General features: G+C 45.7%; 1 protein-coding gene and 1 pseudogene across 1 annotated transcript; both read right to left on the reverse strand.

The window, feature by feature from the left end:
* Positions 1 to 2648: 2648 nt before the first annotated feature.
* Positions 2649 to 6093, reverse strand: LOC136114208 (cytoglobin-1-like). The gene is made up of 3 exons (XM_065859535.2): positions 5839 to 6093; positions 4293 to 4524; positions 2649 to 3081 (listed from the first exon to the last, which is right to left on the reverse strand). The coding sequence occupies exons 1-3, from the start codon at positions 5931 to 5933 to the stop codon at positions 2953 to 2955; spliced, it is 456 nt and encodes a 151-aa protein (XP_065715607.2). The 5' UTR covers positions 5934 to 6093; the 3' UTR covers positions 2649 to 2952.
* A 5495-nt stretch (positions 6094 to 11588) lies between these two features.
* LOC136099794 (heat shock 70 kDa protein 12A-like) lies at positions 11589 to 17002 on the reverse strand (annotated as a pseudogene).
* Positions 17003 to 24301: the final 7299 nt, after the last annotated feature.

Below are 24301 nucleotides of genomic sequence, written 5' to 3' on the forward strand. Positions count from 1 at the left end.
AACTTTCACAGCACCAGCTGTCAGGCCACCACCAGCATCAAAGGCCTGCTCAAGCCTCTGTGTATCCATCACTAGAAGGTAATCATAGACTCATTCTGGTTGGAAAAGACCCTCAAGATTTGTGTTGGGGACTTTGCACCGAACTACTGTAACTTATTAAAGTGGTGATATCTTCCTAAGCTCAAACCAGTTTGCAAGAGAGCAATGGGAGCAAAGACCTGCTGATTTCCAACAGGTAAGGGCAGCTGCTACTTTGAGGAAGACTGAGACCGTAATCCAGGTGTCAGCTCCAGTGTTTCACAGATGTTCTCTTCCCTGTCCCAAAATTCTGCCTCTGCTTCTAACGTTGTGCAAAGCTCTGCTGGTGGCCCGTGCTGATGGGAAGTGTCAGTGTGATGTGGTGTCAAGGTTTGGTTGCAGGGCAACAATAAACCCCTCTCCCCTCCTTTTCCACTAAGGAGAGACGATAGGAGGAAAAGAGAGACAGACTAGCAAGTTGGAAAGAAAAAGTTAAAAATGTTTTACTAATGCTACTAATAAAATGGAGAAAATAATACAAAATATACAAAACAAATCTTGAAATTCCAGTCAACTCAACAGCGGCTGCTCCGGCGGCAGTAGAGCAGACACCCGGAAGTCCTGGGTTGGACTCTGCAGTAAACCGGAACTGGATTCAAGGATGCAGGAGCTGTCACTAGGCTTCAGATTTGCAGGGATGGCAGGCAGGGTCCGTCCCAGATGCCGGCCATAGTTCAAGAACGGAAAAAGGGACGAGACTCTCATGATCTCCCGCTTTTATATGAAGTATCATGTGAATGGGATGGAATACTTAGTTGGTCAGTTTTAGTCACCTGTTCAGTTCGCTCCTCCTTGTCCCTCTCGCTTTCGGGATGTACATCGTTATCAGAGACCTTGCATTCCATTGCTACGCCTACCAAAACATGTATCCAACTTCAGAAAAGTGCAGTTACTAAGAAGGACTTAACTGAAACAAAAATTCACTAAAAGAGAAACTTGTCTTGTTCTTAACAAAACCAGGACATGTGGGGATCAGCCTGCTCTGCCTGATGCCCACAATCAGCAGCCGCTGGGTGTCCTTGGTGGGCAACCTGAGGAGGCTGGGTGGGCATCAGCAGCACCTGCATCACCAGCAGTGTGTCCATGATTGATCTGCTCCCACATGGTTGTGCAGAGGGAGGTGAAGCACCAAGAGAGACACCACAGTGATGCTTCCTCCCGGGGAAATGCTTCCAGGGACATCAGAAGCAGAAGCCTGGGCTCTCCAAGGCAAATGTACAAAATATTCTTGTGGTACAACAAGGCTGCTATTTCTACTGTCCTCACTGAGTAAGCAAATGATTCAGTCTAGGATGCTGCTGGCTCACACCAGGAAAAAACCACTCCTCTGTGTCTTAGGCTTGTTTGATTCTGACCAGTATAACTGTACATTGAACTGGCTCAAACCAGACTTTTACAAGTGTTGTTCTTTTCTTGCAATACTTGACAACGCTGTGCAATATGCTCCATCTTCACCCCAAGCAGGACAAAATACCGAATCAAATCAAGAAGCCTGCCCCACCCTGCCTCTCCTGCGAGAGTTCGTCTTCTAGACTTTGGGATTCCAGCACGCTTTCCCAAACAAATGGGATGGGTGTGGAAACTATACCTTGAGCAAAGGAGAATTCTGCATTTTTAGCTGCTTACAAAATTATTGTTTCATGGTCAAGTGAAAAGCTTCTCTTCCCATCACCCAAGCAGACAGGTTACTGCAAGTGTGATGGGTGCCTGGGTGGGAGCTTGAGCTGGTTTTGGTAAACCCCCCGGTACCTCCACTAACCATGCACTATAACCAGTTACTGCTCCTGTGGATCATGCGTGCCTTTTCAGTGCTACAAATGAGAGGACGCATCTGCTTTCTCTGTGTTTATTGCATTGCACTGAAGCGAAATGGCATGTGTTTATTTGCAGGTATTAGCTGATGATTTCACCACGCCTAAGGAATACAAGGAAAAGCAATTAAACAGTTTGGGACTCGGTCGCCGCTGAAGGGAGGCTCAGGCCGTGTGACAGGACAGGATGAGGGCAGCGCTGTGGAAATCCCATCCTGACCGAGCTGGCCACACTGCCCACTCAGCAGCACAGCAAAACCTCCCTCGGATGCATTTTGAGTAGGACAGGAGCTAGTGAGCTTTGGTACTATTGTCTTCTCCTGAGTACATGGCCAGAGCAATATGCTGGGAGTAGCGCCGTGAAATCCATGCACTGGAGATGCTCATCCCTGCCCAGAGGGACCCAGTGGTGACCAAATTCAGTGGTGAGAACCCTTGCACTTGAAAGTTGCTCCAAGATATCTCTCCGCAGGCTGGAGAACTCGGCTGGCTCACACAGGAGGGGACTTTCCATAGGTCTTTCTGAGATGGTGCTCTCTCCCATACACCACTCTCCCCATGGTTTTAGTTCAAACAGGAAACAACACCCTTATCTCTTAAATAATGACATCTACAAAGTCCTTGGAGATGCTTCAAAATGGTCTCCTGCTCATCATTCATAAGGATGAAGAGGCAGAGCTGAGATAAAGAGCAACTGGTGCCTCTCTGGGCTGGTGCTGTTGGAAGAAGCAAGTCTTTCTGGAATAGCAAGCTGAAAGTCATTGCCTTAAAACTTAGTCTTCAAGGACGGCGGCCAGAGGATCCCACTTGGAGCACCCAAGCTGGAAAGCACGTCAGGATTTGTTGGTTGGCTTTGATGTATCTGCAGGTTTTATTTAACTGTAGAAACTCAATTTGCTAAGGAAATTATTAACATTAATATCTACCTTATATAAGCCTGTTTCTTGCTCTTTTTTCTTTTTTTTTTTTTTAATTTTTTTCATTCTTCCAACTGTGGCTGGAAGCCCAAAAGCAGCAAATCAGTGCTGGCAAGACATTTGAAGATCCTGGAGGCTGCGCATCCTCACCAACCCGCCTCTTTATAGACATTGTTCAGGTGAGAGCAGATTTCATTGGTCACCTTCTCAAAGGAAGATTTGCAGTCTCCGCCAAATTTCTCCTCCATCAGTTGCAAAATAATGTCACAGATAATCTAAACAGGGAGAAGGGAAGAAATAATTAGTGTGAGCATTCTTCCACAGTAGAGGCATAAGAACAATATATATATATTTTTTAGTTGGGATTCTTAGAGGGTGGAAAGAGGGTACAAGAGCAATTTAGTAACATACAGCATGTAGAGCTGGAAATAAATTGTGGAAAATTAGGTGCATTATAGAATTTTTAAAAATGCGGTCACTGTTGTTGTTTTTTTTAACCATTCTGTATTTGGTTAATGTTGACTGCATACATATACAAAGTCATTTAGAGACTGCCGTACAGAACCAGTTTGCTTGGTCCATCTACTGCAATAATCCTTCCCCCGGCAGTGAACTGTCCCAAATGTTCAGAGGCCACAAGGAGCCCTGTGTTGGACACTTATGGAATACCCTGTTTGGGGGGGTTTCTTCCTAATTTTTCCTGGTCGTTAGCCATCTAGCACTCTGTAGCAATGAGAGTTTGTCTTTACAGTCACTAGGTAGATAGTACACTTCAAAATGTCAGCTGCTTTTCTATGCAGCATTTATTGTTTTGTGTGCAACTTTACCCTGAAAATGTCTTTTCAGGCTCCTTCCAGGCAGAAATCCTCACTTATTCTCCCATTTATTGAAATTGGACCTGATGCTTTGGGAACCATCCTCCTAGTGCCTGAGTGACCTTTGCCAGAAGCTTCCTCTATTTGCATTCTGTGCTGTGTAAGGCAGATAAAATAGTTATAAATGCACTCTGCTGGTGACCTTAGGTGGACCTGGGCAAATAATGTGATCCTGTATTTACTGTATTTGCCATTGTTGCTCAATATCAGCTCAGTTCCTGTTACTAGAGAAAAAACAGACATTGCGGACTGAAGTCCAGTGTAAGCTGCTTTTCTGTGTCTTGTTATTAAAAGAGAACTGAATGGGAATCCTGCTGCACTGGAAAAACCCACTGCAACCGGTGGGCAGCTCTGCAGCTCCCACCTGAGCTGACCTGCCTGCATTGCATCTTCTGCACAGCCTTCTTTCCGATAGGTTCCAGATCTATCATTCCTGCTATCTTCTACCATCAACTGCCTCACCTTCCACCATGTCTACTCTTTGTAGTATATATATATTTACATAAATATTTATATATACGAAGCCTGTTTTTCCTCAGTTCTTCCCCTCCAAGGGGAAGACATTTTCCCATCACAATTACACCCCATTGGGAAGAGGGCTGCTGGCTCACCCTGAAGTTTTTGGGGTCAATCTTCAGCTGGGTGGCATGTTTCTTGCCGAGTGGGTTCACTATCCCAAGAAAAGCCTCGGAGTTGTCCAGGTGTTGCACCATGTCGTTGATGGCGGTGAAAACCTTCTTGCCGTGGCCCCTGACCTGATCTGACTGCTTCATCTCTTCGGCTGAGTCCATGCCTTTGAAGTGCGTGAAGTAGGACTTGGTGTCTGGGTGCTCAGTAAACATCCTGTTGAGAAATGAGAGATATCTTAATTTGCAGACCAAGGCATCCATGCAGATATGGCTTCATGTTCCAGGCCTTGTCTTATGTATTTATTGCCCTTTTTCTTTCTCTTTACTAGGACCTCTTTCCCCTGGATTTCTTGGTTGTCCTTTGCCATTCCCAGCCGTGCACAGCCCCTGTGCCCACAGCAGCCTGTCCCCTCCCTCCCCTCATCCCAGGTCACTTCCCTTTGCTCACTCGACCTTAAAACCTACCTATCCTGAATTTATTTTGCTGCATCTGAAGTAAACATTTCCTCAGCATTGACTCTGTTAGGTGGGTATAAAAGCCACAGAGAAGAGGAAACGTGCTCACACAGGTCAGGTGTGACAGCATGATATTCCCAGGGATGTTCTGGACAGCAGAAATCTCCACTGCGCTCTTGGTGGATGTTTCCATGGAGAAACCCTACTATTGCTTCTGTTAATTAACACCTTCCTAGAGTCCTTCCCAGAGCTTTCTTAACTGCTTGTGATGGATTGTTGGGTACTGCTCATTTTGTTTATTCAAAAGTAACAAAATTCAATGCCACTTGTAAAGGAATTGCCTTTACAGCCATCTTGGTCAAACTCTTAAAAAAGCAGTTTACTCCATTGGTTAAACCAGTTATCCACCTGAAACAGTAATAGCAAATTCCAGATTGCATTTCACAGAGACACAAAACAGTTGGGTTTGAATGGACCTCTGGAGGTCATCTGGTCCAACCCCCCAATCAGGCCAATTGCCCAGGACCATGCGCAGACAGCTTTTTAGTACCTCCAAGGGTGGAGACTCAAAAAGCTCCATGGGCAACCTGTGCCAGTGCTCTGTCAGCCTCACAGCGCAAATGTGTCTCCCAGTGTTCACAGGGAACCTCCTGTCTTTCATTTTGTGCCCATTGCCTCCTGTCCTGTGCTGGGCATCACTGAGAAGAGCCTGGTTCTGTTTTTGCATCCTCCCTTCAGGTTTTTATATGCATTTATAAGATCCCCCTGGACCTGTTTTGTTCCCATTCTCCTTCATACCATACTTTCTTTTCTTTCCTTTAAATGATGGAGTAGAAGAAATGTTCCCATCTCTTCTTCCTTTCCCACCTCTTCCCAGTTTCCTTTTACTTTGTGTGGATTTCTCCTCTTCCCTGTTTCCTCCCTGAGGCAGAATAAACCACAGCAAACCAAAATGTTCCCAGCAAGGGCTGCATGAAAAACATCAAGACGTGTTCCTAGGTTGCAACTCCATCCATCTTGCTGTTCCTCCGTCAACCCTCTGTGGCAGCAGCGGGATGGGCCCTTTCCTTACCTGACCAGCACAGTTGTCCCATTGTCCTCAGCATCCGCATACATCTTCTCCCAGGCGCCACGGGCACTTTGCACCTCGGCTTCAGAGAACGACATGGTGGAGGAGACTTTGGCAACGAAGGGTGCAATGGGAGGGAGAAGGACAAGGAGGACCTGGCGAGAGGGTTCTGCTCCAGCTCTCTCCTCAGGGCTCCCTAAATACTGTCCTGGGGATTTAAGAGATCTTGAAAGGAGTCTTTGTCTCCCTTCCCCTCAGTCACATTTCTACAGGCTTTAGGGCTGCCTAATCACTTTTAATCAGGAAAGAAACCAACCACATGAGGAGGGAGGACTAGCACTCTTGCTGTGGCGTCAGGTACAGGAGCAAAGTTCTTGCTGTCTGAGAAAAAAAGGGAGTTTTCAGTGAGGAAGAAAAAGATCGGCTCTCCTCTCTCACTGTTGGCAAGGCTAGTGCTCGGTGCCTTTCCCAAGGGCGATCTTTGCCCAAGTGTTAATTTTCCTGGTTTGCTCCCGAGAGCACCGCTGTGCTGCAGGCACCGTGGTCCCCCGCCATCCCCTCTTCCCAGCACTTCTTGCTCCTTCAGATCGCGTTTTCAGCTCTGGCAACTCTCTCCAGTCCTGCCTTGATGCCACGCTCACTGCTTTCCTTGCAGCTCTGGTTTAGGAGAGGCTCACCCCAGGCTGCTCCTGGCCTTGGTACCAGGCGGGTGGGAGGCATTACCAGCCCTGAGCGACACCATTGTGGGGACAGTGACAACAGCATGGGCACAGCATCTGTGCCCTGGCAAGCTATGTCATTTTAACTCAGGAGATAAAGGGGTGCAGGACACCCAGGTTGGAAGCACAGACGTTTTGCTACCCTAATCCTCCTGGCTTGTAGCCAGGATCTCTGTCCTACCCCTAAGCCCTACCTGCTTGGGAGAGAGAAGGAGATAAGGGGCAGTAGAAGGGCCAGTGTGGAGCTTCAGATGGTGCGTATGGGCCTGCTGTTGTCACAGTCACTTGGAACTGGAGGCAAAAAAAAATCTTGGATTATCCACACAGCATCTGGGCTTAACCTCTGTCAGGAATGTTCTGGTTAAGTCCAGGGCACGCAGACAGAATAAGGGCTAAGGGGCTTGAGGAACTGCTGCTGGACGCTGAGCGCAGACAAAACCTCGTATTGTTTGGGTTGGTTTAGAGGAGGAAAGGAACAGGCACAAGGGTGAAACGTGCTGCACAGGGAGCAAAAACAGCCTTATACCCCAGGCAGAAGGAAAGGGGTGCCTGCAACCTCACAGAGACTGATCAGTCGCAGTCTCCGTGTGTCTCACCACTGGTGACAGATGTCTCAAATGACTTCACCAAAACTATCCCCCCCACTTCCCTTCCTATCCCTTTCCACCACAGCAAAGAAGGAGCAGTCTGATTCCATGGTGCACAGCCTCCTGCTTTCTCATCCCAAAATCCTCAGAAAAATGCCCCAGATTTCAGGAGAGCCCAGAGGAGGGCAGACAGGCTATGCTGCCAGGACCGCTGACTCTTTGAAGGGAAACAGATATTGCCTGAGAGCAGAATGGGTGATTGCCATGGGTGGCTTGGGAGGGAGTGAGCTCCTGAAAAAAAAGCAGCACCAGTTTTAGCCACAGGGAAAGGGCCTCCAGCAGGTCCAGAGCATGGAGGTAGAGCTGGTTTTTCGTCGGGATGTGAATGTGTACAACTACTCACAGCTTTTGCTCCTCTCTGTAGGTGTCATGTTCTCCTCATGGATCCTGGTGCCCCCTGACTTGCTGCGGACACTTCTCCTTGGGAGAAACTGGAGCATAGTGATGAGCCTGGTGCTCCCACCTGAGCTATGGTAGCAATGCACATTGCTCAAGGATGCATCTTCTCAGCTTTCTTAGCCCTTTATTCTTCACCTCCCTTTTTTCTCCATCCCCTTTGTTGTCTCGTTTGGGTTTTTTGTTTGTTTGTGTTTGTTCATTTGCTCGTTTGCAGGAGTTCACAAGCAAACCTCAGATTCACTTCTCTGATCTTCTCGAACTCATCTGGGACGTTGTACTACAAAGGCGATCATTGACTCGATATATTGTCAACCACCCTGTCATGACCCCAAAAAATACCCATTTTGACTTGGGAAATTTCAATCAAACTAATTTATTGCCAAGTGACATATCAACCAGCATTTAGACACCTGTCTTCCCCCTGATCCTGGTCCCCCACCTCTGTGCCATGTTACCCCCAGGCCCTTTGGTGAGACAAGGGGCATTGCAGGAGCTGTGGGTTGGTGCAGGTGGGTCCCTTTGCTCTTGCTGCTCCTTGTGTCCCACTCAACTGCTTCAGCATGGGCTCTTCCCCCAGCCACTGTCCCTTTGGGTGCTGTACCAGCCCTGGCCTTGTCTCTCCTTTTTCAGCATTCACTGCCCTTTCTTAAACATGTTTCTTCAGAGGCACTGTAAACTCATCTGGCTTGTCCAGTTTTGGGGTGCAGTGGGTCAGTTTTGTCTGGTGGTGAGGCAGCTTTGTGCATCACTGGGCACTGATCTCCTCCTGCACAGACAAAATGAACAACGATGCCATCAAGCATGTCACCAGGCTCTCTGTGACATGCTTTCCAATTCTTTCCTTTCAGCTTCAGGTGTTACTTTTACTGTTTTGGAAAATTACCTTCTATTTTCCCCCTGCACTATTAGCCAAGTCCTTCTAAAAGGCACACAGAAACACCTTATAAAGTTTTGACATCTCCAATAGGGTTGTACACATCTGTACAATGCCTCAGAGGTCTCTAGAGATTGAAACAAAAAAGTTCCAGAAGCTTTTTTCTATTTTTTTTTTTTGGACTTGAAATGGTATCCTTATGAGAAATTTTCAGTTTAATTGTAAAGTCATCACATTGTTGCCAACACTCACTCTCTCGCCCCCTCCCAGGGTTTGTTTTGTTGAATATCCTGAAGGAAGCGAATGTTCCTAAGTGCAATTTCTGCTGAACGGGAAGAAATATTTTCTAAAGCGGGGGTGCTGGGCAGCACTGCAGAGACAGCCTGGACCCCACATGGGGAGCTCCTCAGCAGGCAGGGTCAGGCTGGGGGGGCAGAAGGTGCTGGGAGATCCTAAGCAGGGAGCACAGCTCTGGTATTTTGGGTTGTGCATGGCGGCCAAACTTTTCCTGGATGTAAGGAACATTTAACAAAGAACTGTTGTTTTTACATAACTGAGGACCTGGCGCCTGACCCTAGCAGGGGGGAAGGACCGAGAGACATCGGACTATGAATCCTTAATGTAATACACAGTCTCTTCCCGGAATATATACTGATACCTGTATACATACTGATTCCTGTATTTACAAGTTAATTTAGGGGGGAAGGACTGAGAGACATCGGACTATGAATTCTTAATGTAATACACAGTCTCTTCCCGGAATATGTACTGACACCTGTATACATACCGATACCTGTATTGATAAGTTAATTTAGGGGGAAGTGTAGCCAAAGTACCAGGAATCCATATCTTAAATAGACTGATAAGGGAAGGGTATTGTGTGCGTCGGGATAGTCTGTAAACCCTGAAGTACCCAACCAATGGGGAACAGGGGAGGGAAATTGCGGCCGGGATTTTGGGGAAATATAAGCAGGGGCTTTTTGCCCTATTCGGTGTGCCTGCCTTTAGGTAGAACACCCGGTCCTGCAAAATCGTTATTAAAATATGCTTTGCCAAGAGATCCTGCCTGGGCCTATTACATTTGCAGGATAGCTTTCTACACTGGATTTGTCCCCAGCGGGGGAAGCAGAGGACGTGTCTCCCGCCACAGTGTGGGGAAACAGCGGCGTTTCTGTGAAATGGGGTTTGCTGCCTTCCAGCTTCCAAGACACCACATGCTTTAGGCAGAAAGCAGCCAGCAAGCTGTGGCTGAGAAACAAATACCTTCTGCTCACCCAGTCATTTAGGACCTGGCAGCGCTGAGTGCCTGCCAAGCCTGACGCTGCCCTGGGCACTGGCAATGCAAAGCTGGCCCTGTTTCCTTCCTGAAAGTCCGTGATCACTAAGTTTGATGTTTAATATAAATAAATCACCCTATTTATTATGCAACAGGGGTTAATGCCCAGCTCAGCAGACGTGCCTGTTGTAGAGAACGGCTGGAAAGGGCTCAGCAGGTATAAATCTTATTTCCCCATTATCCTCTGTCCTGTCAGGCTGAGGTTAGAGCCCCCTCCATAGGTATCCCAGGTTTCTCCAACACTTAGCTTGAGATGCTGACACTCAGTGCTGCTTTTACAAACAACAAAGCACCTGCATCTGCTCCATGCTCCGTATCTGAAATTATCAACATTTCCAGCTCTTCAGAACAAGCCAAATTAGGAGCTGCAATCATGATGGTTGGTGTCAATGTCTGAGTGTCAAAGCTCACGTAGCACACGGATGGGAAAGACCTGGAGCAGATGCACACAGCTTTCCCAGCTGCAGTCAGAGAGGGACAGTGACCTGGGATGGAGCCGTGTTGCACTTTGCACTGGTGAAAGTCCCAAGTCCAAAGGGTAAGAAAAAAGCTGGAATACTCAGTTTCTTGGAACCTAGCCACCCAGAATGGTCCTGATATAGTTTACAGAGAAATACCACCTGGCACGATAGAAATGTACACAGGTTTTTGTTGTGAATAGTTTTATTGTGCGCATATGATTTTAAATGTGAAAACAAAGGTGATGTATTCAGAATAGTTCAGCTTTTATTTATCACAGGGCATAGTATAAATACAGGTTAATCCTCTGCATGCTGCTTTAATAATTAACGGCATTAAGTACACGGCTAGCAGTGATTCTGACCCAGTCATTACAGCTAATAACATTGCCAGTGCTGAGTTTTCATGTAGTGTATCCAGTCAGCCAAGTATTTGCATTGGGACAGGCCAGTGTTCAGCAGGAAAACTCCACACCCTTAGTGAAAGGAAAGAAAAAACAGAACCAAAACCAAACAAAAAACCCTCCAACAAGTGAGGCAAAGTTAGTCACCATCTCACCACCAGGCTGTTGCTCAGCCTGTCTCCAAGCAATAGCTACCTCGCATAAACCCCCCCTCAGTTTTATTGCTGATCACACCTTTACAGGGTATGGAACATCCCCTTGGACATTTGGGGTCTGCTGTGTCCTCTCCCAGCCCCTCGGCCCCTCCTGCCAGCTTCCTCACTGCAGAGGCAGAGTGAGAAACAGGCGGCCTTGTCACTGTGCGAGCCTTGTTCATCTATTTCTGAAGCATGAGTGTGCTGTCAATGGCGTGCTGGTGATAAATCACACGGCAGCATAAGGGCTGCTGTGAGGAGCGTTAACTGCACCCCAGGCAGACCCAGGACACTGCTGGATCACATCTTTCTCTCAGACAAATTTGGGCTCACATGGGCCACGCTGTGCTGAACCTGCACACAGGAGCTGTAGGCAGGAGGCAAAGAAAGGAGGTTTTACAGGCATGGAAAATATCGAGCCCGAGTCAGAGATGTAGAGAGTAGCCACAGCTGGACAGAGGGGCTCAGGCAGCGGCATAAGCACTATTCACATCTGCGATGTTACAGTCTAGCATTCAGATCTGCCCAGCTAATGAGATCAGATCGCCCAATGTTTTAATGGAAAAAACACTCCCACAGGCTTTGGGTACAAGCTACTGGACTACATTGAGTTACTGCCTCACAGCGTATCTTGACTGGGACAACAGCTCTTCAGTTACACATAATCTACTTAAGTGATGTTCTGAAGAAACCACAAATCCAATGAATGTCACCCCTGGCAGAGTTAAACCTGGGCTCGAGGTAAGGAGACCTGATATCAGAGGAAGAGAGGATGTAGCTGAAAGAAGACATCAGGCTAAAATAAATAGTTAAGAGGTGGTATATATGGAATTTAGACACCAGTCCAGAAACTTTGTATCAAACACAGGTAGAATACAGATTATATTGGTGGTATGGACTGTTGTGTTCAGAGATGCAGCAGGGTTAAGCTACAAGACCAAGAGATAAAGTATCAGACAAACCTGCTGTCAGATACAACAGGAAGGAGGTGTTGGACTGAAAGGGTAGTTGGTGAGGAATGGAAGGAACCAGAGAATCAGACTAGCAAACTGTTACCTATGTGAACAGAAGGCTGGATGATGGACTTTGTGGTCCATTTACTTTCTCCACTCTCATAATTATTGCTTCCCACTAAAGCCATGCTCTCCCTTGGGTTGCTGTCCCTGCTACTCAATGTACTGGGCATTTACACAGATAAAAAATCTATCATCACTGTCCGACTTTCGTTGGAAGTAACATCAGTACATGTGGTTTTAAATTCAGTGAGCCCAAATTTAATATCCAGCTTCAGTTTGCATTTCTTCCCCAGCGTTGTGTCTGGCATTGGCACTGTACAGGAGCCAAGACATTCTATCCCTTCCTCATCTACATACAGAGCATCCTACTTTTCTGTACCATGGAAAGAAAAGTTTACACTTGTCTGATCTGGTTCTGTTGGATGAAAATCATAGTGGGCAACTTCATTTATACTCACTGACTCCCCAAGTGCCACCGATTTCTTGAAGATATCTACTGAATAAGTATAGCCATCAACTTTTGAGACCCTTTTTTTATGGAAGTCATGGATGGTAGCATCAAATTTCTGAGTTACTGCTAGGCCATGTGTCCAAGCACTGACTCTTGAGGCAACAATATCTGGATTGACTCCAAATAAAACAGCCCCTTTTGCAACGGCTACTTGTGCCTCCAGTGGGCAAAAGATATGATACTTCTCACCAAAGGCCTGACTGATTGCATCTCTCAAGATGATGCTAGATGCAAAGCCCCCCACAAGCAAAATGTACTTGACTTTGGCTGTCTCAGGCTTGCCAAGAATATCCCTCAAAGCACAAATTATATTTTTGATACTGTAGTCAAAAAAGCTCTTCATTTTCTCATATGTAATCATGATCATCCCATTACACCACACAGCTCCTTTTGCGTTTTTGAAGAAGTGGGAGATGTCCTTTTTGGAGTTTGCCACTCTGGTCAAGTTGTAGTAGCAATGTATGTAAACTGCCTCCCTGCTAGCAGAGCATTTCTGTAGACTGAAGCTGTACAGCATATGCTGTAATTCGGTAGGATGGTTCTTTACATATTCATCCCATACACCATCGTCAAATATTTCCTTGAGGAAATGAGTGAAGTTTTCATCTACTCTGTTGCCTCCCCATCCACCTCCAGTTGCCTTGTGTAACTCCGTCAAGTGATGGTTTTCTTGGATCTCATGTACTGTGATGTCTATTGTTCCACCTGCACACACACGTACAAAAACATATGAATCATAGAATCATTTTGGTTGGAAAAGACCCTCAAGATTGTTGAGTCCAACCATTGAAGTTAGCTCTTTTCTTTAAAGTACATGAGGTCCTTACTTTCCACTGAATATAATCTTACCTTCTGAACTCCTGGTCCATGAGTCTGCTTTTCTGTTGCTTTCTTTTCTCATCCTGACTCCTCCCCTATTGCCTACACACCTTTAGATTTCCTAAATTCATGCACTTCTGTTTAGAAGCCTGGTCTCTCAGGGCTCCTACAGTAATTGCTGATGAGAGCTGGATGCTCTGACTTGCTCCCTGCACAAGCTGATGTCCTTTCTTATCACTAAAGGAAACTGGCCTCCTCACATAGACAGCTGGCTCTTGCCTTCTGATATACAAGCTCTGAGTTAAGATGAACAGCAGTGGTGAGACTCTCAGAAATTCATGGCCCTCTTGATGCCTTTTCAGTACTTGTTCACAATCACCAGACTGCTCTTGGCAGGAAATTCATGTCACACCAAAAAAACCTCACACAGGAAACTAGAGGAATTGCTAAGAAGTGTTCCATCAAATATTCCTAATGATTTACTCTACAGGGCCTGCTAGCTAATCTCTTTGGTCAGGTCACTGGGCACTACACTTGCTCCCACAGAGAAGACACCCTCAGACACATGGTGTGAACAGTGGGGTTGTCCTATGCAGGGACAGGAGCTGCAATCTGTGATCCTCGTGGGTCCCTTCCAACTCAGGACATTCTATGGTTCTATGATTCTAAGTGTGAGCTCGAGCTATGCAGCAGCATGTAGGTGCACGTCGACGGTGATGCTGGGACATGGTGCTGGCTGTTTGGACATGATGGCAGGAACTCTCACTGTGACCATCTGGCCTGAAGCACATGACGGCATGAGACAGTGACTTCCATTTGCCACGGAGCAGGCCTTTAGCAGTCCTGTCCTTTCCTCCCATTTTTCTGCCTCCTCATGGGATCTCAATAAGTGAGAAATAAAAACAAAAACCCCATGACAAGCACAGCAGTGGAGTCCAAGCTCTGGGACTGTACTGCAGACCTTTGGGAACACTGAGAAACAGCCACGCTCCATGCCCAGCAAAGATGGTACTTCTTAAACAGGGAAAATTTACCTCCACAGTCAACAACGATATACTGGATCCCAGGAGAGTCTTCAAACTTCTTCTTGTCACTGCTGTCTACCATAAACCCTTCCTGTGGAAGCTGTTTGCACCACAGCGATGCAGCCTCTGGCTCCAAGGCAAGGATCAGCTTCTCAGAGATCATGTCAGAGATAAGTCCTGCCTAAAATCACAAGAGAGAAGTATCAGTTCAAGGAAAGGTGGTGAGATAACTGCATGAATGCCACCTGCTAGGGAGGCTGTTCTCACCCCAGGAGCCCACAATGGGATGGTGGTTCTTGCACTGGTGATCTCCCTGGGGCTCATTTCTGCACAGCGGTACAGAGAAAGGGCAGAGAGATTGCCACCAGCAGTTTGGGACATCCTTTCCCCCATCACCCTCAATGTGGGAGATTTCTCTCCCTGGTAGACTGAAATTTTAAATACAGGTTGTTTAAATGTTGAGGAGTTCCTCTGCCTTGATGGGTAAAGAAATCTCCAAAGACAATTTGAGGGGGTGGGATAACCAGTGCTTTTACCTCTTTCGCTGCCAGCCGCATGAACTGCCTGGCAGCCACGCTCCATATGGCTGGGACAGTAATGACCCAGGTGATCTCCTCCAGGTCACAGACGGTTTGGAAAGAGGCCTCTTGGATGGTGTTCAGGCCATGATCCTTCAGGTAGCGCAGGCTTTCGGAAAAGACCGTCAGGGCGGGAAGCGTCTTTCCATTTCTGGCTTCCAGCGTCATGCTAGGAGTGACTTTCTACAAAATAAAAGGTCTCAGGGTCACACATGGCAGTCTCAGCAAGAGACCTATGCACCTCCTCCAAATTACAGGGGGCCTCACTTGTTCCCTGTGGAGGACTGAGACAGGGAGCCCCAGAGGCAGGCCAGTTTCTCTGTTATGCTCTGAAGCAGGGCAGCTTTCTGTTAAGAACAAATGCCTGGCTTCACTGAGGTGTGCAGTCAGATTTCATTGTCTTTTAAAAAATTATATTATTTTTATTGGTTTATTTATTTTTCTTATTTATTTATTATTGCTATTTGTCTACTTGTTTATAGTTTAGTTATAGTTACAGTTATCATTATCATTATAGTTTGTTCTTTTTTTTTTTTTTTTTTAATTGACAACGAATAGCATGATAAAGAAAGGGCCTGTAAAGCCTTTGGCTAATCAAGAAAATCAAGAATTTCTGCTTCAGTTCATCAAATGCCCTTCGATGTCCATTCATTCATCCTCACCAGCCACACTACTCAGCCCTCTTCACCAATTCCCCTACCACCCCCACCCCTCAAATAAATGAGTAGCTCTGACTCCCATTAACAGTAACCATTCCACCTATTGTGTTGTACAGCTTCATCTTGAAGTTTTGGAAGAAGTACCAGCTGTCAGCTTCGCCGGGGGGCAGGCTCTTGTACTTCATCACAGTATCACAGCCGAACTATTTGAACTCCTGATTCTGGTTGAACAAGATGCACGTGGGCGTCTTTGGGGTCTTGAACCCATGCTCCATCCCCCAGTACACTTGGCGGACTTGGTCGGTACCTGAAGCGAGAGAGAAGCAGTACCCACTGCAGGACGTGCCAAAACCTATAGCAACGATGAAGATTGACTTGGTGGCCGCGGCCAGAGGCAGCGCAGAGACACACAGCTCGGGGAGCTACAGAGAAGCAAATAGCTGCGAAGAGAATGAAACTGCTCCAGTTGATATTGCCAGGTGAAGCCACACCTCACAACCTGATCACCTAGAAAAGTGATATACTAGTCTTGGTGCAAAGAAAAAGTGCCTTTTCCTATAGAAGGCTGGGCTTGTTTCTGTTATTTATAGCAGGAAAGTCCTGTTGTGAAAGCAAGGACGTGCCTGACACTTCCAATAGCTTCCTACACTCTGAGCAGCACAGTCCCCTGTGCTGCGACTCATTTTGGCAAACATTTTCTGCTGCTGCTGTGAAGTCAGGAGTACCCCCAAGTGTCCTGGTTTTGTTAAAAACAAGTTTCTCTTTTAGTGAATTTTGCCTGTCAACTAAAGCCTTCATATTAGCTGCATTTTCCTGGAGAACCAGACACATGTTTTGGTAAACCTAGCAATGGAATGCAAACTTATTTATAAGCACGGATGGACATCTCGTGAGAGGGGCAACGAGAAACTGGTGACCAAGAGACTGACCAACGGTGTATAACATTCCATTCACATGAATACTTCATATAAAAGTGGGAGATCATGAGGATCTCGTCCCTTTTGCCCTTTTCCTTCCATTCTGCTTATGGCTGACATTAGGAGAGGACCTTGCTGGTCGTCCCTGCGAACTGAGGCCTAGTGACAGACTGAATCCAGCTCCGGTTGGCTACAGAGTCTAATCCAGGACTTTGGGTGCTGGCTCTGCAGTTGCTGAGACTTTCAAGATTGGTTTTGTATATTTTGTATTATTTTCTCTATTCTTATTAGTAGCATTAGTAAAACATCTTTAATTTTTCCAGCTCTCTTCTCTCTGTCCTTCTTTCCCTCCCGATCGCCTGTCCTGAGTGGGAAGGGGGGAGAGGGATGGAAAAAGGGGGAAGTGGGGGGGAGAGGAGGTTAACAATACATCTGCCAGGGTTTGATTGTCACCCCGCAATCTTAACCCTCGCCACCAAGTTTTCTCCCTACACCAGAATATGGATGCCTGAAGTACCTTCTAGGGGCGCTGGCCCTCAAGATGTGACTGCAGGAGGTAGAAGGTACGTTGCACAGGGGATGTCTCCGGCTAAACTTACCAAGCTTAACATTTCCTGACTGTCAAATATTTTAGTAAAAGCTCTGTTTTCTACTTCGTATCTGTCACAGGGATGGTTAATTTCCTCAGCTCAAGTTCAGCTCCAAAGGGTGAGGCAGATCTTAAATGCATGTATGGGAAAGAGAAACTGGAAAGATTGGTATAAATAGTGTACACAGATCCTGGTTTGGGGAGAGTTGGTCTTTGAGCTCATCAGTTTTGCAGAGAAAAGCTAACCTAAATGCAGATTTTAGACTGGATTGTTGAGCTTCAAGGAAAAAAAAAAAACAAAACACAATGTGTCCTCAGAGAAAGAATGGAAACAAAGTGATTTAATTGGGAGTCCATTCTAATAAACAAAACTAAAATCTGTTTCAGTGGGAGAGGAGAGGGGAGGTGGTGAGAGAGAGGAGCAGGACAGTCCCTTGCAGCAGCTCTGTCCTGGCTCTAATCTCTGGATGTAGCATGGATGTAGCCATGGAGCCTCTGCTCACAGGGTTGTATTTTATAAGGTACCTGTTCAGAGTATGTGATTTTTTTTCCCCCCTTCATTGTAAGAATTCCCTTTTCTTTTTTCCTCAGACAAACATCTGACACCTTGTTGCAATCATCAACCACCAACCATCAAAAATTCGAAGACAGGATTTCAGTGCTGGAGGCCTCATATCACAAGCTGGCAGAAAGACTGGCGTGGGTGGAAAAAGAACAAACGTGAGTCTGGTGACCAGAAGTTACAGCGATTAGTGTGGCCCCTGATGATCAGCTGTAGCTGGTGTACACTGAGACAGGTTGGACAGAAGATAACAAACAAGCCAGACGTAGGGAGGGCTCTGATTTAGCACCAAATTTTGTCTGGGCCATATTGGGAACCCGGAGACAATTTACAGAAGCTGTTTGATCTGCAGCATATAACATGCAGGTCTTGCATTTTCAGAGTATTTTATTTGCACTATTGGTACTGATCCCACCCAGCTGGCAAAGCACAGCCTTGAGAAGTTTTGGTGTCTAGATTTTTTTTTCCTTATGTGCTGATAAGGATAGCTTGGGCATTTCTTAGGACTTTAATGGATACCTACCTACTGATTCTAATGGGGTTTATTATTTGTTTCTTCCCCAAATGGATGGATGGACAGCCAGGGAAGAGTTTGTTCTGAGTCTGTTGATTCTCAACTACAATTTCTGGAGAGCTGGCACAGGTAATATGATTCTTTATATTAAGAATGTATGTAAGCAGGTGTGCTGGTTTGACTGAAAATGGGTTAATTTTCCTCATGCACTTAGAAACCTCTTTTTTGCAGCTAGCATGCTCATTATTTTGACTGAAGAAGCAGATAACACCCCAGCACAGAGCTAATGTTTTAATTGCTCCGGTCTGAGAGCCAAGGACATTCTGAGCGCTCTGCTCACAGGTGTGAGGCATTGAAGAAGTGGGCATGGATGGGGCAGAGCTTGACTGACATCCAGACGGATCAATGAGAGTATTCCATCCCATTAGCATCATGCTTCAGATTTAAGGAATGTTCCACTCTTGGGTGCTTTCTCTTGCATGCATTGGTTCTTTTCTTAGCTCTTTTTTTTTTCCCGGAACTGGTGGAGTTTTGGTTGGGACATTTAGTCTGGCCTTTTACCATTTTGCAGAGGCCTCTGGGCTTTTCTGCCTTTTTCCTCTTTTTTCTCTCTTTTGGATTGGCTGTTCAGGACTGGGGTATCACTTCCTGGGACTGGCTGCTTAGTGTGGATGGAGTTCATTTGGAATTGCCTTAAGTATCTTTTATTTCTATTTTTAATATTTATTTACTAGTTGTGTATTAGTATTTTGTTATTTTATTAAATGGTGTTTGTCTCAATCTAAGTTTCTCCCTTTCCTTTTGATTCTCTCCCCTATTGGCGGTGGGGAGAGAGAGGGGTGAGTGAGTGGCTATTGTGGTTGTATTGCTAGTTTGGGTTAAACCATGACAGTGAGGAAAATAATACTAAATGTTTCTGCAGCTGTCACTGAAACATACTAAAGCCTTAGTTATCACAGCCCTGTCCTGCAGGACAGATCAAATTTCCATTCTCCTGTTCGGCTGCATTGTCCTGGCCAGACATGAGCTGCCATTGAAGCAGGTTTGTCTTGGGGTGCAGATCAGGGTACGTGACCAGGGCACATGACAAAACATCATGTTGTGCGATGAGCTTTCATTTCCATGTGAATACTTCCCTGAATACGTAATGGCTGCCTTAACAACACCAGCCTTTAAAATAAAAGCATCCGGCCTAATATAGAAAGGGGAGGTGGTAAAAGCAACTCTGAGGACAGTTTGAGCAGATGTGCAGGGGCTGTCCTGGCTTTTTGCTGTGAAATCTGTCCTCTTAAGAACGAGGCAAGCACTGAAAGGAGACATAGTGACAGGAATACTAGCAGGAAAGAGGGAAATGGTTAATCAGGAGGAAAGAAAAAGAAATAATAGCGTGATGAATGGCATCTTGGGCATAAACTGCAAACATAAATAATTCTCAGTGACTAAGGCCAGGAGTGAACTAACTTCAAATACAATAGCTGGTTGTCCTTGCCCTTCCTGAACAGCTTTGAGGAGAAGAGGCTTTCCTGATGGGATTTTCTGAAGACAGACTGTGGTATTTTAGTTTCTGATCACAGCTGTTGCTCACATGAAGTCATGAAGTGTCATGAAGTGTTTGCAGGTGTGCAGTCATGAATAGCCTGGTAGTGAAGGAATACTCAGACTTTCTGCAGCCTTGGAGCTTTCTTCTGCAGTGTCTCAAGTGTGAGACTTGAGCTGATGTAAGGCAAAGGTTCCCAGACAGTGGTTCTAGACTCAAATGATGACCAAGCTCAGTCACTTGTCTCCCTCAGTTTGTTTGCCTAATTACAGAATACTGTCAGGAAACCAGTCTAGATCCAGATTACACGTCCTAAATTCAGGTCTTCATTCTTAGTTTGTTTTCTTCCATCTCTAGCCAGGATGCTGCTTCTGATCATTACATGCCACAACAGACCAGCAACCCTGATCCTCCTTACCGGGAGGGACACAGAAGACATAAGGAGTGAGTACTGGGTTTTCCTGAAATTTTGTCTTCTCAATATTGTCCTTTCATCCACAGCCACTCATCTTCCCCCATAACATGTCTACCACCTCCAAAGTTAGACAAGCTCTGAACACAACATTTCTGTGTGCAGTACTGAAGGTAATTTAATTGACAGAGCAGCACCTCAATGGGGTCCTTCACAAGATCAAAATAGTAATAAAAGATGGTATGGCTTAATCTGAAAGGAGAGGAAAGAAACATGGGATAAGGGGTCTCCCTTATATTAGGGCTACATGTACTTGTTCTGAGATCTGTAATACAGAAGAAGACAGGATCATTTAAAATATCTAGTGAACAACGCAAAAAACCTCCAGCTCTTTTTGGGGTGTGAGTCAGCATTCGACCTAGGGTCACGGTGTAGAGAAGGCTTTTTAAAGCTCTGGTGGTATCACCTAAAGAGCAGGCACTGGGAACAGAAGAATTTCACCCGCAGGAGGAACAGGAGACTGACATTACCCAGACATCTGTGGAGAAAGGAATCCAGGAGAACAGAACTCTGGAGAGTATGGAATGTTTGGTGATAATGATTTGTTGCTAAAGATGGACAAAAAAAATAGAGAAAAGATGAGAGTAGATTTTAATAGGTGGAGAATACTTGTGTTTTCCTCAAGCCTTTGACCTCTGATCCTCACAACTCCACCTCCCTTTCTTCTGATGTAAATAACTTTCCCCTTGATTTGAGCATAAATCCTAGGTGGAGGCTTTCAGGGGAGGTTGTTAAGCTCCCCTGGAGTTTTTTGTGGGTGCTCTGTGCTTTCCCACCTCGTGGCTTTTTTTTGCCAGAATTCAGACAGTTCAATAAGGGCAAGTCCACTGTTGTCTCCGTGTCCAAGTACAAATAAAGAGATCTCACAAGAGAAATCTGTTTCAGAGCATTTCCTGGAGGGGTGATCCAAAAAGAGCTTCAGTAGAATGAGGAATTGAAGAAGGTGAAAGAGAAGAACAAGGAACTAGAGACAAGGTAAGGTATTTATTCAGATTTCTGACAAAATGTGTGTTTCTACACTGAAGGGCCACATACTTTTTGCTTCCTCCAGTCCCTAGGGACTCCTTGTTTCCAAACAGGCAGCCTAGACAGCTTCTCCCCAGACTTTCAATTTGACAGCATCTCTTTGTAACTGATTTCTGGAAGATGGTTGGGGTTGTTCTGAAAAGGGAAGGAGACTTTCCCAGGGTGAACATGTTAATAAAAGAAATCATCCTACAATGTCATAGTAAAAATACTGCTCTTTGACCAGATTCCACTGTGATCATGCAAAACTGAGCTGAGAAAGCACTATTTCCCACAAAAAAAAAAAAAAAAACAACTGCTTGCTAACTATATAATATAGTTGAGAAGTGCATTATAGATTTAGAACATGCTGTGAAATAGTTACACTTATTCATTGTTTCATCTTGTCTTAGCTAAGTTTTTTAATATCCTTCTTGCCCTAGACTACAACAACTCTTGTCTAAAGTGATGGGAATGCATGAGAAGTCTGAGAACATAAATGAACCTTCGCATTTGTCTGCTCTGCTGAGGATGTATGAGATGCTCAGGCTACATGACTGGGAAAAATTCAAGAGTTCATCTTATTTGACTTATAGAAGAGGCAGAAGCATAATTGAGGTTTGTTCATGTCCATTTTCTCGCTTTGACTCTCACCAGATCAATATGGTGCAGTCAGTATAGTAGGCTTTGAGTATTGAGTATTTCTGCACGTGACGGGGCTGGGACTAAGTCTGGGTCTCTGGTTTTCCAGCCCAGCAGAGCCTGCATAAAGCTGTAGAGAGCAAACTGGCAGCAACCTGCTTCCTCCCACACATTCAAATCCCAATCCCATATCTCACCCACGTGTCGAGGGTTAAGATTGTGGGGTGACAATCTAACCCTGGCAGATGTATTGTTAACCTCCCCTCCCCCCCCACTTTCCCCCTTTTTCCATCCCTCTCCCCCCTTCCCACTCAGGACAGGTGATCGGGAGGAAAAGAAGGACAGAGAGAAGAGAGTTGGAAAAATTAAAGATGTTTTACTAATGCTATTAATGAGAGTAGAGAAAATAATACAAAATATACAAAACCAATCTTGAAAGTCTCAGCAACTGCAGAGCCAGCACCCAAAGTCCTGGATTAGACTCTGTAGCCAACCGGAGCTGGATCCAGTCTCTCACTAGGCCTCCGTTCACAGGGACGACCATCAAGGTCCTCTCCTAACGTCAGCCATGAGGAAAAAGGGAAGGAAAAAGGGACGAGATCCTCGTGATCTCCCACTTTGATATGAAGTATTCACGTGAATGGCATGTTATACACCATTGGTCAGTCTCTCGGTCACCAGTTTCTCGTTGCCCCCCTCGCGAGATGCCCATCCGTGCTTATCAATAAGTTTGCATTCCATTGCTAGGTTTACCAAAACATGTGTCTGGTTCTCCAGGAAAATGCAGCTAATATGAAGGCTTTAGCTGACAGGCAAAATTCACTAAAAGAGAAACTTGTTTTTAACAAAACCAGGACACCATGTTAAGTACAAGTGGGAAAACAGAGTCCTGTTTCCTTATGGTGAATGTTTAAGTATTGGATGGGAGACCTTGTTCTGATGTCTGACTCACCACTCTGATGCTGGGTAGATCTGAAGGAAAAGACAAAAATTATACACCTTAAAGGACAAGACTGAGACAAGGCCATTATTAGCATCAGTTGTGATGATAAGGCCCTGCAGATGCTGAAGAATGGGCTTCAGTATGGAAACAGCTCAATTAAATAGTGTATTTCCGAGGTATTGAAGACATATTTCAATCAAATAGTGGCCCTATAATTTACACTCATGCAGATGTGGTTTCAGCACATACTTTCGACACTATGCCTTTTGTTCCACTGTCTTTGCTGCTATAACCAGCTGTTGTCTTTGCGCTGCAGAAACTGTTTGAAGCCTGTGAGAAAGATATACAGCAGAGGACAGCTAAAATATTTGAAGTTATTGGCATTCCACCTTCGAATAATGCTATGACCAACAGCAAACAGGTATTTTATATTTCTGCATAACTGGACCTAGGCAGTGGGATAAAAGGGCCATCTACCTCTGCCATTCATTTAGAAGTTAGCTTCTGCTAAGGACACTGCTCAAAATGTATTGGCAATGACAATGGGGATAACTTAAGAGCTGAGGGGGGTGGAGGTGTGGAAAGAAAAAGCTCCAGCAACCCTTCTGTGTCCCATGATACACAGACACAGACTGGCTGAAGTGCATGTATGAGTGCAGAAAACATTTTCCAGCCCTGTGTTGCTCTTATGGGACCTTCCTTCAAAGCTTGAAATTAGTGATTTCTCCATTGCTGATTGACACCATCTGAGAAAAAAAGTTCCCAGTACTCAGGGACTGCACTGCTGGTCACACGACATGCTAACAGTCTGCTTCATGTTGTGCTTGGTTTATAGGGGCTGATGCAAGCAATAAGGAGTGTCTTCAGGTATTCCTATTACAAAAATGACTCTGAGTTTTACCGCAAAATTATCATGGTGAGTAGAGATACAGCCCAGGAACAGGGTCGGTGGTTCAATTTTCTGGTATGTCTGTGCAGCTCGGTATTTAAAAGAAATGGGAGGTCTCCCTTCTGCTTAGGGTTCTTTTCAACTTGTGGTGAGAGTCTTCCATCCCAAATATTCTCACAGGCATGCACAGAGGTACATGTAACCTTGTAAGGGAGACACTGAGCTCCACCAGGAGCAGTGGGGAACAGCAGGACAGGCAGGGCCATGACCACACCAGCAAGGGCACTGTCCTGCCCAACCCAAACACGGTGCGAAGAACAGGACCAGTGGTGGTGATCAGGGTCAGCCGTAGACCAGTGATCACCAGACAAACCCACAGTGACCAGGCAGGTCCAGACTGAGATGGGAAGTTGGTCTGTGGGTCAGGGTCAGCAAGGCTGGGCACAGGCACCCCATCACCTGCCACCACTGAGCTTGAATCAACTCCTGGACCAAGTGGTGGAGGGTCTGTGGGTGGAGATGAGTCTTCTCATAAGTTTTTCTCACCCCACCCTTTCTGATAGCTTAGCTGTTTCCACAGCAGTTGAATCTAAGGCTACGTGGCCACGCTGTATCAGAGCTGACCCTGAGCACAAGCAGCCAAACTGTTGGGAAAGCTCGCAGAGACTGTTGGTGTGTACAGAGCCCTGACACTCGCTAGCCAAACAGGCTATAATCTAGTGAGGGTGTTTTTTCTAGGAAATAGATAACCATGTCA

This window comes from Patagioenas fasciata, chromosome 1, assembly GCF_037038585.1.
Source record: "Patagioenas fasciata isolate bPatFas1 chromosome 1, bPatFas1.hap1, whole genome shotgun sequence".
NCBI classification, from domain to species: Eukaryota; Metazoa; Chordata; class Aves; order Columbiformes; family Columbidae; genus Patagioenas; species Patagioenas fasciata.